Genomic DNA, 13,388 nt, shown 5'->3' with positions numbered 1-13,388 from the left:
GATGAAGTGGTGGGGTGCATCCAGAGTCTTGTATGATTGACGTATTCCTTTAAAACTCAAGAAAAAATTTATAGAACAGTTATACGACCAACAATGATATTTGGAGCTGAATGTTGGGCAGTAAAGAGACAACATATAAACAAATTTTGCATGGCTGAAATGAGGATGTGGAGGTGGATGATTGGTAAAACTAGAAAAGATAATATGGAATGAACAAGTTAGAGCTAATTTAGAAGCAGCTCCAATTCATGATAAGTTGTGAGCAAGTCAATTTAAGTGGCATAGACATGTGCAATGGGGACCTTTGAATGCTCCAGCATGGAGGGGTGATTTAATTGATTGAAGGACCTAAAATAGACATGGTTAGCGTAAAAAGACTCTAGGAGAAGTGGTGGGGAAAGTCGTGCATAGTTTAGGACTAGTAACGAGTATTTCTTTGAATAGATCTGATTGAAGAAATAGATTTATGTAGCTGACCTCATTTAGTTGGATTAAGGTTGAGTTGAGTTGGGTTGAGATATTAGGAGGATTCTTTTTTTAATATTTTTGAATTTTTAAATACATGTAACACGCTCCCTTCTGTATCGAATAGTATATAGAATTTAGAATTTGGATTCGAGTTAGTATCTGAGAGAAGGCTATGTCGAGGGATATGGAATCTGAACCAGTTAGAGAGGGCTCTCCAGATAGTGAAGCTATGTCAAGGGATATGGAATCTGAACCAGGTGGTTTTGCATCAAGGGCAGGTGGTGCCCTTTGTACGGACAAGATGCCAAGCTGTGGAGGAGGAGAAGTTTCTAGAGGAGGAAGGAGACCCGATTATTTTGTCTTCTCTGGGGGAGGAAGGGAGAATGGGAAGGTCGATCTAGAGGGGAGAAAGAGAGGAGGGGTTGGATGGGGATTCCAGGAACCATTGGAGATCATGGAACAGACTGAAGAGTCTTTGGCAAGACCATGGAGTAGACGGATCTAGGCCCCATAGTAAGAAATTGCACCCCCTTTGGGTGCTAGTTATCAAGCCACAAGGAAGCAGATTGCCCGTTACCGATCTTACTTTGAATGGCCTCTATGGCAAGAGGCCTAGCCTGCAGAATTTTGTGCCAAACCCAGGAGGCATCTTGAGAAAGAGAGAGAATCCAATATACTATATTTCTTGGAAGCAGGTAGGAGTTGACCCAAGAGGCCCATATATTGTTTTGCTTGGAAGCAATCTTCCGGATGAGGGTATCCTTAATCCTTTAGGCCAGGACCTCCCTCATCTTTGGAGAGGCAAATGGAGGACCAGCGGATAGGGTGGAGGAATCTTGATGAATCTCCACCTTTTTAGAGGAAGGAGTAGAAGAGAGATTCAATGGCTTTGATGGTAGCCTTGGGGAGGGCAAAGATGTCAGACCAATAGATGTAGGAAGATTGGAGTACAGATCTGATCCTTTACTCCATTTTGTTTGACCATTATCCTGTTAAATGCTTTAAATTTTTTACTTTCCTATGCTACTCTTTGCTGGTCAATGCATTAAAGGGGGGAATTATAAAAGGGAAAGGAGGTAGTAAAAATGTTGGAGTAAATGCAAATTCGTTCTTAAAAGTGAGGTTTGTCAAAATGGACAGTCATTGTGGGGTGGAGGGAGTATTAACTAAAGTGAAAAGGACATAACTACCCTTACTATCTGAAAGCTTGCTAGAAGGACCGATAACATCTCAACAACTAGATTTTGGATTTTACTACTAATAAAAATTACGGTATAACCCTCCCAGGAACTCGACTCTACCCGAGCACTAAGGAGTGGGGACTGTAATGCCCCAAAGTTTGGAACCTTAGGGTATATATTTTTTTTCTATGTTTTTTTTTTAGCTTCTTTAAATATTTGTTTTGTGGCTTAAATCAATGACTAAGCTAGCCTAGTGGTCAGGACCTTGGTTAGTAAAAGGGGGAGGCTTTGGGTTCAAACCATATAATTAACAAAGAGGGAATTAAGGATTTAATTAAGAGATTATTTTTAATTAGTCCTAGTTTATGGTGGGACCCACCATAACACTAACTAAACAAAATCGTGGGAGAGGGAAGGAGCCCAAGTCGTGGAAGGTTAGAAAGAATTTGTTAAATAAAAAAGGAAGAAAAAAACAAAAAGTCAGAGACAAGTAGGAATCTAAGGCTTGGGTTGCAAGAAATGGAAGTAGAGAAGAAATAGAAAAGGAGGAGAGAAGGTGCTGTCCTAAGGGAGACGAAGAAAGAAAGAGAGATAGAGTTAGAGAAAAAGATGGAGAAGGAAAAGAGAGAGAAAGGGGGATACCAAGAGAGAGTTGAGACCGAGAGGGACTAGGAGAAGAGGGAATCGTAAGGTATAAAAGGAGAGGAAAAGAGAGAGAAAGAGAGACCCTTCAACCTGTGGTTGATCCACAACATTAGGTAAGCCAATATTTTTATAAATTTTGATTCTTGAACTGGTTTTATGTCCCTAATTCCTGCATAACAAGATCTGATCACATCCCAAACAAGTGGTTGGTTTCTACCCAAAAAACTTTGGGGGTTAGCTTTGATTCTAATTTCTAACTTAGTAGTTCAGTGATTTAGTTGGCCTTTGTTTATGTTCAAATTTAGTTTTCGAAATGTGGTCTTCCTCAAATATTGAAACCTAATCTGTTTTAGGGTTAGGGTTTTCCTTGGGAACCAAATCTCGAGACCCATTATTGGTTGGATTTGGACAAGATTTTGGGGATGTGTTATTACTCCCTATTGTGATATTCGATCAAGGTTTTTAGCGATTTGTGGATTTGAGTTAATTTCATAAACAGTCATATACCGAAATTGTGTTCTTGAACGGAGTTCCATTATAAGTGTTTTCAAAATTAGTTTTCATTCAGCCTTTGGGTTGTTATAAAACCATGGGTTTTGATTCCAACTGCTGAATATGAGGTCTATTCTAATTTTCAGACCAAGGAGATTTTGTGTAAAGGTGAAAAGAGAAAGTGTTTGAGGGTAAATAGATTGTAGTTGCCACTCGAGAGGAAGTGATCCGTGAAGCCATGGAAATTAGATTTTGATAACTGCTGTACACAAGTGAGTGTTAGTGGTGTATGAGGTGATGAAAATGTGGCTAATAGGTGATTGGCCGACTTCTCTCTTGGAGTATGGGAGGTGGCAGCCTGATTCCCTCGATGCCAGTTAAAGTGTCGAAGTGTGAAATTAAATAATGGTGTTTTTCTAAAAGTTCTATTTGGTGAAAAGTTTTGCTAAACCTCTGTGAATTTTTTTGGTGCTGTTACTGTGTTGTGATTGAGATGGAGGTATGCTTGGAGCAGAGTTTGATGGCAACTCAAAAGATCAAAAGGTGAGATGGGGGGATACATCAGGGGGGATAGTTGATAGGAGGAGACCCAGGACACGACAGTGAGCCTATTCCTCGGGGTGACTTGAAGATTTCTTTATTTGTTGTTATGTCTTTTTTATTAGGTGGATGTAGTAAGGTTAAATTTAAGATGTAAACTCTGATATTTGAGTTTGAAGTTTAACTGAGAGTCTGAGACATTCCTTAGATTGCCACTAGTAGGAGTTGTTTGAGATTTATGGCAATAGTTGATTATACGGTATGAGATTTGAGTTAGATGAAGATTATTATAAATGTTTTGTTAGTATCTATCGATCATTCGATCAACGTCTGTGAGGGCTGAACCCTTATTGACATCTGAGTCTAGGTCGTGACAGGTATTGACCAAGGTTCAAGAACTCATTTCGTTTTGATTTTTCGGTGGTTCTGAAACGTTGAAACAATGTACTTTTTTCCATGTATTTCGCTTTTGATTTTAGGGAGCTAATGGCTGAAGTGGCCGAAATTAGCGAAATGAGCGAAGCGAAATGACCGAGATGGTCGAAATTTTCACGAAATAGTATATTTTTTGGGGCCGAAATGGGCGGAATTTCGAAAAGAAATGTGCTAAATATGACCGAAATCAATAATGTTTTGTGTTTCTATGCCATTTCGTTTCGGTGAAATGGGAATTCGTTATGTATAGTCCCTTATTTGTTGCTTTGTCCTTGTAGTGGGTCTTTTGGTCTTCAACCAACTGCTTCCTGTTGTTCTTGTACACTAAGATCTGTACCTTATTTTTTCTCTTGTAATAAAATTTCTGTGTTTTACTATAAAAGGGAAATATATCAGTGTTTATTTGTTACCTCTTAGATTCTGAATTTACTTCGCCTCTTTAGAGGTTCTAGTTAGGTAATTTCGTATATTTTTAGGTGCTCAGTTGCAGGGCCTTTTACCTAAGGTCAGTAATCTCCAGTGAGGAACTTCTTATATTTTAATTTTTAAAGGGGGTGGGGGAGGGGAGGGGAGGGGAGGGGAGGGGATGGGAGGGGTTGGGTATTGCAGCTTATGCTTGAGGACCTTTCAATGCCACAAATGCCGAATATATATAAGTATTTGTGGGAATGTTATTTTCTATCTTTTTTTTAGAGGGGGGTGGGGAGGGGTGGGAAGCAGTTGTTGTGGAGATCAACCTTGGAATCAAGATGTTTCAAAACAAGTAGAATGAAGATGGAGTGTAAGATGTGTAACTTTAGTCATATTACAATGGATAATGTAATGGTGATGATTGAAGAGGGAGAGTTACCGCAGATCATTTCAAGCATATAGGGTCAATCATAGATTGTGAAAGTGATATAGAGGCTGATGTTTCATAAAGGATTAAAATATGATGGATGAAGTGGAGAGGTGCATTTGGGGTGTTGTATGACTGAAGTATTCCTTTAAAGCTTAAAGAAAAGTTCTATAGGACAGTCACTAGATCGGCTATGATGTATGGGGCAGAATGCTAGGCAGTTAAGAAATGTTATATCTTTTTGTTTGGGTGCATAATTAAATGCATTAAAAGAAGGGGGAGGGAGAATATAATCTCAAAGGGGAAATTACAAGCCCAAAAGGGTAACAAAAGCCCACAAAGGGCTGCTTACAACTGAAGCCCACATGGGCTAAAGACAAAACAAGGAAGCCCATTACAAGCAAGGGCAACCGAGTAAAATCCAATTAGGGTACCACAAATCCTAACAACCAATCTCATCTCTTCATCTTCTCAACTGCCAAGAGAGCACCACCGTCAAGAGGTAAGCGATGGCGGTGGGGTGCTGGCCTTGTGGAGGGCCACGACCAAGCATGCAACTGGCCTAGTGGAGGTGATAGCCACGATGGAAGGCGTTGGCCTTGTGGAGGGCAACGACGAAGTAGCTGCGGGCGAGACAGGTTGCTGGCAGCAAATCAGTGTTAGCCAAGTGAGCTGGCACTTTAGGCGGTGGCTGGCTGGTGACCAAGCGGCGGCGATACTGGCCGGTGACTGGGGAGAGAGCAGGTGAACGGAACTGGAGGTGTCGATGTTGCTGGCTGAGTGGGAAACCAAATGACCCTAGACAGGCCTAGCGGGGATGGTGACCTACGGGCCGACGGTCAAGACGCGACTCTAAGGCTGTGTTTGGTAGCCAAGAGAAGAAAAGAAAAGAAATGAAAAGAAAAAAGAATCTAGAAAAGAGAAGAAAAGAAAAGAAATGAAATGGTAAGGAAAAAAAAATGTATGTTTGGCTACCATTAGAAGAGAAGAAAAGAAAAGAAAAGTTTTTATATTTTCTCATGTTTTCTTGTGTTTTGGCAAGAAATATTTTTTTTTTTTTAAGCAAAAGAAAACTTCACCATTCCCAAGGTGAATTTTGAAATTCAAAAAATGAATGTTCTCTTGGTTTAGGACATGCCAAGCACAAAGAGAAATTCTTAAACAAAAAAAAAAAGTATAATTTTTCTTTTCTTTTCATTTATTGGCTACCAAACACAGCCTAACCGACGGTGCTCCATCCAAAGATGAAGAAGCAGAGAAAGGGAGGTGAAGAGGAAGAAGAGAGAGAGGGAGTGATGCAGATTAATAACCAAAATAGGCTTTTTTTATTAGGAATAAGCCTAGGGTTGGGTTGTATATGTGTTGGGCCTTCAGTCTATGTGGTTTGGAGTGTATTGGGCTACTTTTATGGGTCTAAAAGAGGGGTTCTAAGATTGAGTACGGGATTACTAGTTAGTTTCATTTTTTCATTAGTTTCCTTTTTAGTTGGGCTTTGATGGGGTTAGTTAGTTTCTAAATTCAGTCAGAAGCTAGTTTCTAATTTCAGTAATTATATTTTCAGAATTGGAAACTAGAGGAGTTGTTTTTTATTTAGTTTTCTATTTTAGTTTTGGAAACTAAACTTAGTTTCTATTTTGTAAACCCCCCATCATTATTATAAATAAATGAGAGCTCTCATTAGTAGAGCCACGATTTATGAATTAAAACAATGCTTCTGCGTTTTGCTCCCTGTGAATGTGCTTTTTGTGTGTGATCAAAGTGAAGGACTGGTGTTTGATTTGGTGACTCTTTGCGGTGTGAAGTCCAAGAGGTCTCTCCTATCTATTGCTTTCATCTTTTCTAAGGTACTCAAGAGGTTGAATTGCTGATCTGCTGCTCCTGGTAGTTAGATCTGTCTTGCATCTATTTTGTCCAGTGATAGCTAGTTCTGTGAAGGATTTTCAGATTCTGTCCTGGTCTGTTTCCTTGTCCAATTGGCCTGCAATTTTGATCAGAGATTCCCCTCATCTGGGACAGAACTCGATCCACTCAGGAGTCCATTCTGAACTGTGGTTTGCAAAATATTTGAAATCACCATATTTCTGTCCTGTAGTGCTAACGACTCTGTTTTCAGATCTGAAACAGAGATTGGTTGATTGGCCTGCTTATCTTGGATTATCTGAAGTCTAATTGTGTTTGTGGAATGATATTTGGCCTTAGTTCTATCTCTTATCTATCCTGCCTAGTTTATCATATTCTGATCTCAGAACCACTGATTTCTGGAATCGGCAAACTTGATTCCCAGTTCTGGTTTTAATCAGATTTGACCTGTACCACTGTTATGCCTTTACTATTGGTTGTTCTTTGTTTAAAAGTTCATGCAGTTGAGACTTGGTTAGACTCCCTATCCTAGTCTACATTAGGGAGAGGGGCAGAATGAAGAAGAAGAGGAGGAGAGAGCAGAAGAAAGAGAGAGAAAGGGTGTGAGGGAGAGGAAGAGAGAAAGAAGGGTGGTTGAGAGGCGGGGGTGCCAGGCTGCTCCAAAGCAGCGGCCACTGGAGATTCTGCTGGGGTTTTGGTTTTGGTGTCATATTGATATGCTATGCGTAGCTGATATGAAAATATGCTGAGATGGATGTGTGGCAAAAAACTAGGAAGGATAAGCTAAGGAGTGATAATACTAGGGCTGATTCTAGAGTTGCCCAAATCCATGATAAGCTCCGAGGAAGCCGTTTGAGGTGGTACGGCCTTATTCAATGGAGACCTAGGAATGCACTAGTAAGGATGAGCGACCTGATTCAGATTGAAGGAGCAAAAAGAGCTAGGGGCAGGCCAAAGATGATGATAGGACTATAGTAGTGAGGAAGGACATGCATAGTGTAGGTCTTCTCCCAAGTATGATCTCGAATAGATCTAATTGGGCGGTTCTTTAAGTGAGTTTTTTATTTTCTCTGTTTTGTTGTGTTGCATTCCTTCCCTTTTACTTTTTCATTTTCTTTTCTTTTGCTGTCTATCACCATATCCATGTAGCCGACCCCATATAGTTGGGATAAGGCTCAGTTGTTGTTGTTGGGGGGAGCAGTTGTTTTCTATACTAAAGAGCTTGCAATTTGTTTTCCGTTTTATTAGTTGCAATTTATTTCTGAGACATTTGTCTGTTATTATGGATATTTTGGCAGAATTCTGTGCTGAAATGTCATTTTTGTTTGTTTTAAACTGAACTTATTTGGAGAAGTTGTGCCTAATCGATATGTAATGATTAATCTTGGTGTTACATGCAGATTGTGGAAAAGCTTCTTATTGCAGCTGTTGCAGATGCTGATGTTAGTGTTCGGCAGTCAGTATTTTCATCCCTCCATGGAAATGGAGGTTTTGATGAGTTTTTAGCACAGGCTGATAGTCTGAGTGCTGTCTTTGTTGCACTGAATGATGAGGTATGAAAAGCGGTCTTACATGGGATGATGGAATTATGAAAGTAATTGTCACATGCTTCTGGAGAGTAATGTCTGAGCAGCAAGTCACATCTTTTAGTTTAGTTAGTTATTCTTTATTCCATTGGAGAATATGTTGTATCAACCTCTTTCCATGTCCATGCTTGACGTAGAGGGTGTGATCAGTGTGATTCATTTCATACAAAGCATGAAGCATAAAATACTCTGAACCTTTCAGGCCATACTTTTGAATGTTGCTTTAGACTAGGAAGTGCTTTCCTTAACTTATGAACTTCCTGATTTTATGAAGGAAAGGAGAAACAAGGTGGCCCCTTGTAATAGGCCAAATGCTATTTACCTGGCCTGGCTGCTGTGGGCTCTATAATGCCTCGACAATCATTTCCCACATGTTGTAAAATTAACATGTATCTACTGTCCTTTTCTACAATTTTCACAGTCAGTATCTCAGTTTAAACATTTTTGTCCATGCTCTGGACATTGCTTCGTATGAATGACTGAATGTGTGCATTAAGTTTGTGTCGACTTTCTAGGGTATTTTGGCCTCATTAGTGTTTATATATATATATATATTCTTTATGTTGTATTGCGCAGGTTACAGGGGTATTTCTGTCCCCTTATTTTCTTAGTGCTGATCATTATAAATAGACAGGGAGTGACCTGTGGCTGCGTATTCTCACACCAGCTGCAGGCTGCCTCCCATCACTTTGGGGCTGCTTGTGGTTCTCGATCTCTCTTATCTTCTTCCATTCTCTTTGCCTTGGTTTGACCACATGATTCTGGAACTCTAGCATGGTATCGGAGCTTCTGTGATCAGATTTAGGTAGGGGTGAACATGGTCCGGGTTTCTTAAAACCCTAGCCCAACCCTAGGTCCTCAAAACTCAATCCAGATCCAACCTAATCCTCCAGGCTCATGTCCATGCCCAACCCTACTGGGTTCATGCCAACCCAACCTGGCCCTAATTTACCTTGGCAGGGCAGGGTTGACCATAATTGGCCTTGATTTTTTCCAGGGCCAGGTTAACCATGATTTCCCCTGTTTTTGCCTTCTACACTTGTATGTATTTCTCTTACCTTATATATGTTTTGATTGTTTTAATTGCATATTTACATGTCCAGTAGCTAAATTATATCTCGTCAGTGTTTATAATATGCTAGTGTACAACAACACTCATTGTATATTAGCAAACTTGGGTCCAAACCACAAGTACCATTTTGGGGAGTTTTTTTTACGAAACTAATTCATGTAATAGGTGTGAAATGGTAAACATCGGTAGCACAAAAAAATTGGGGGGGGGGGGGGTTGTTCAAAAAACCATTTTCTATGCCTCGAAACCTAGCTTTCGATTGGCCCAAAAAATCCCAGGTTTTGGTCGGAACCCAAGGTATCTTGGTTTTAGTTAGGGCCGAAACCGGCCTCGAAACTGAAACCTCAGTCCTTGACCCTCAACCGGTGCTGCCGCCACCACCACCACCACCACCCCCATCACCACAATCGCAACTTCTTTGTCACCCTCTCAACAACCTTGGCCCTACCACTGCCACCGAAACCAGGGGTGGAAGCCCTAAAAAGGTCACCGGGCACAGACACATACGGCTCCTGTGTGATGACGACTGGTCTTATAAGGGACAACTATGTGACTGATCGCCAAAGCCAGAGAGAAAATGAACAATGACATTCCATAACTCTGTGATAACATTATTTTTCACTTCCACTGGTGCTTGAACCATCAAAGACATATGACGCCTAAAACGAAACAAAAATCGGGGACAACAATGAACATAGAGCTGTAATCCCCAAATATAGCACAAGAAAGCATAGGCGCGTAATAAAAATAATCAGCAACCGAAACAACAAAACACAAGTCTTATCTATTATATGTTTTGGTAAGTCCAAAATTGAAAATTTAACTAATTTAGAAAAGCAGATTTGGTGTTTGATGTGCTTTAGTTCTTACATATGATCTGGCGATGAAGATGAGAGGGATATTAATTTAAAGAGTATTGGAACTCGTTATTTCTAAGATCAGAAGGAGAGAGTTCCAAATGAAAGAGGGAATGAGGTGGAGAGAATTGCAGAAAAGAGAAGCGCATCGGCTATGACAAGCATAGTTGTCAAGGCGTCACACAGGCATTTAGGCCCCTTGACAACTAGGGTTGCCTAGGTGGGTGCCTTGGGCTTTGTTGGCATCTCCTTTCGTCCAGGTCCCCTTCAGCACCTTAGGTCGCCTGGATGCCATGAAACTATGATGACAAGGGCAGTGAAGAGAAGATAAATCAACATAGCTACCCAGAAGAAGAGGGTCTATTGTAATTTTTTTGATTCAATATATATACAGTCTCCCCCCACGGTTTTGTGAGTTGTGTTCTCTTTCCTTTTCTCATCTTCTTTTCTTCTCTTTGACTTCTCTCGTCTGCTCTCTTCTAATGTAAATCTGGTTCACCTTTAGGTAAACAAACTCCAAAAATTAACAATCCTCAACGAAATCCAAATCTGACTTCAGGTTATAGAATCAAAGAGAATCCAAGCAGGCTGATATTAGGACTGAATAATAACACAGAGATTTGGGAATTAGGAAGTTCACAATTTAGCAGATTAGGTCCAGAAACAGGGTAGAAAAACCCACTAAAAGTCCTCCAGCTGAGCAGCAAAATACCAGCAGCAAGTTGTAACAGATCAGACTGAGGGAGCTGTTTCAGCCAGACTTAGGGAGAAAACCTGCGGTGGGGTTTTGGCTGGGCAGCAGGGGCTGAAACCTGGTCAAGTGGCCTACTTGGGGTGGCCTTTGAACCCTCCAAAGGGCCTTCAAGGGGGGCTTCTGATATGGGAGATCAGGCCTGGTTGATCCACACAGAACCCTGACACTTTTAAAAATCGATTTTAGTAATCTGGCTGATCTTCAATCTTCAACTGTTGGGGGTGGGGGGGGGGTTTGTGCTGGAACTTCAATTCGATGCTTCAAGTACTCACAAATCACACTCTCACAAACACAAATAAGAAGGAAATAAGAAGGTAGAGAAAGAGGGAAGAAGATGGATAGTTGTGGGTGGGATAATGGCTATTTCAGCCTGGGCATCTCAACTGTTGTACTTCCTCTTTCTGGAGTTTGGGAGCTAGCAATTGCTGCATAAACTTTATTCATACAATTGTCTCTAATTTTTACAATAATCCCTCTTAAATAGAGGTCTGAAAATTACAATTTAGAAGCTTGTTCTCAAATTAGAAACTAACTCAAAAAGGAAACTAATGCATAATAGTAATTAAACTCCAACTTGTAACTTAAGGAAACCAATAAACAGATACTAAGGACTTTCTAGAAGGCAGCTCCTCACTTGTAAAGCATCTTTGACCAGTCAAACAGAAGAAACAAAAATCCAGCTGTAAAGGAAATCACAGGCCACAAAGGGGAGTCTTCTGGCCAACTATGTACACCTGTAAAGGCTGGATTGGTGGGGCTATTTGAAGGCCTTCTAGAAGTCTGGAAACAATATGCTGTAATAAGGGGATTTCTATGCTGGTCGATGGGCTACTGATATGGCCAGCATAGGGGCCAAAAATAGAGAACCAAAACTGGCCTCGACCTCAGCCCAAGGGCTGGCTGGTTTTGGCCTTCTTCTTCCTGCGATACTGTAGCCCATGATAGGGATCTACATCATCTTCTTTCTTTCTGACCAGGTACTGATCCGGGTTCTGTTATTGTTACAATCATCCTGTACCTCATATCTATCTTATAAGGAAGAAAAATGGCTGCTGTAGAGCACAAGTATTGCAGAGAAAAGGTACAAAAGAAAGAATGGTAAGGTCATGTAGGGAGACTAGAAGGTATTGGAGGGAGGAAGCATGGAAGTTGCAGACTTGCCGGATGGAAGGGAGTGATGGACTCTCTGAGTCTTTCAGGCTATATTGATAGTGAAAAGCACCAATACTTTATGGAGACATGGAGGACACGTGCAGCTTGCCAGTCAAAATGGATGCTTCAATTTTCTCCCCTTTCAAATCCATGGTAATTACCACTCAAATGGAACTTCAATGAAGGTAGTACTCCCAGATTTTAAGATTTGACGCAGCGGATGAGGGCCTACCTGAGTTCAGGGAGATGCAAGGAGTTGCTTTTTGTGGTGAGGGAGGGTGTGAAGTGGTGGAGGGTTGCCGGAGAAGAGGGAGGAAGTTTATCGGTGTAAAGCAGCCAGATCAGGGTTAATTAAATTTGGAGTGATTCTCCAAAAGAAAAAAAAAAAAAATTAAAAGAAAATGATTCCATATTTTTGTTCTTGAGCACTTTTTGGGCTGGTTTGTTTCATGGGAAAACAAAATCAACCTGGAAGCATTTTGATTCCACTCATAAAGTGTTCCCCTGGAAGAAAAAATCACCGGAATCACTCCCCAGAACTGTTTCCAAAAGGGGCCTTAGTCAGAAATGATTGGGCTTTCAACAATCATGCTGTTCTTGTGCATGTGGTGGTAAATAGGATCAAGCACAATTGATCAGGTGGGCCTCTCAATCTCCAAAATTGGAGGCTGTTAATATTTCTGACATCAGGTCCCAATGGGATACTTTCTCTGTATAGATTTGAGGCTGTAAAGCAGATCTTTGTGTGAAGTTTGAGGATATAATTGTGCATTCTGTTGTTAGTATTCGGTGGGATAGCTTTTTTGTATTTCTGCCTTTAGCCTGGCTCAGTCAATAACAACTACATGCCTTATCCTAACTAAATTGGGTCGGCTGCATGGATCCGTGTAAAGACAATATATATCAATAGATAATAATATGATATAAATTTAATACACATCAACACAACACATCAATAAAAACCGACCTAAATGGGGTCGGCTGCTTGGATCCTTGACCTCCAAACAGTTCTTTTTGAGGTCATACTTGAGACAAGTCCTAAACTATGCATGTCTTTCCTCACTGTTCTCTTATAGTCATTTTAGATCTGCCCTTAGCTCTCTTAGATCCTTCAATCTGGATTAGACCACTCCTCCTTACTGGTGCATCCTAACTCCCAAGGCCTTCGTTGAACATGGCCATGCCACCTCAAATGACTTTCTCAAAGCTTATCATGAATCGAGGTGACTCCCAAATCAGATCTAATATGGTCGATTCTTTATTTTATCCTTCCTTGTTTTTTCGCACATCCATCTCAACATCCTCGTCTTTGCTACACTTAGCTTATCTATAATCTATGTGCCACTTCTTAACTGTCTAACATTCCATCCCATATCATAGCTGGTCTCGTATGACTGTTAGCTTTAAAGGAATACGTCGATCACACAACACTTTGGATTTAGCCATGCTCAATCCGCTAAATCCCTTTGTAAAATATTTTGAGTTTTAAAAAAAAAATCCGGATACTT

General features: G+C 40.6%; 1 protein-coding gene across 2 annotated transcripts in view; it reads left to right on the top strand.

The window, feature by feature from the left end:
* The window catches only part of LOC122091291 (serine/threonine-protein kinase TOR), a 117,718-nt gene that overhangs the window by 26,786 nt on the left and 77,544 nt on the right, over positions 1-13,388 (top strand). For both annotated transcript variants that reach the window (XM_042661153.1, XM_042661152.1), the window contains exon 11: positions 7,860-8,012. In XM_042661153.1, the coding sequence (XP_042517087.1) occupies positions 7,860-8,012 (153 nt within the window). The remainder of the gene's footprint in view (positions 1-7,859; positions 8,013-13,388) is intronic.

This window comes from Macadamia integrifolia, chromosome 10 (assembly GCF_013358625.1).
Source record: "Macadamia integrifolia cultivar HAES 741 chromosome 10, SCU_Mint_v3, whole genome shotgun sequence".
NCBI lineage: Eukaryota > Viridiplantae > Streptophyta > Magnoliopsida > Proteales > Proteaceae > Macadamia > Macadamia integrifolia.
Note: the sequence above shows the minus strand (reverse complement) of the source record. Positions and strands in the feature narration are given on the sequence as shown.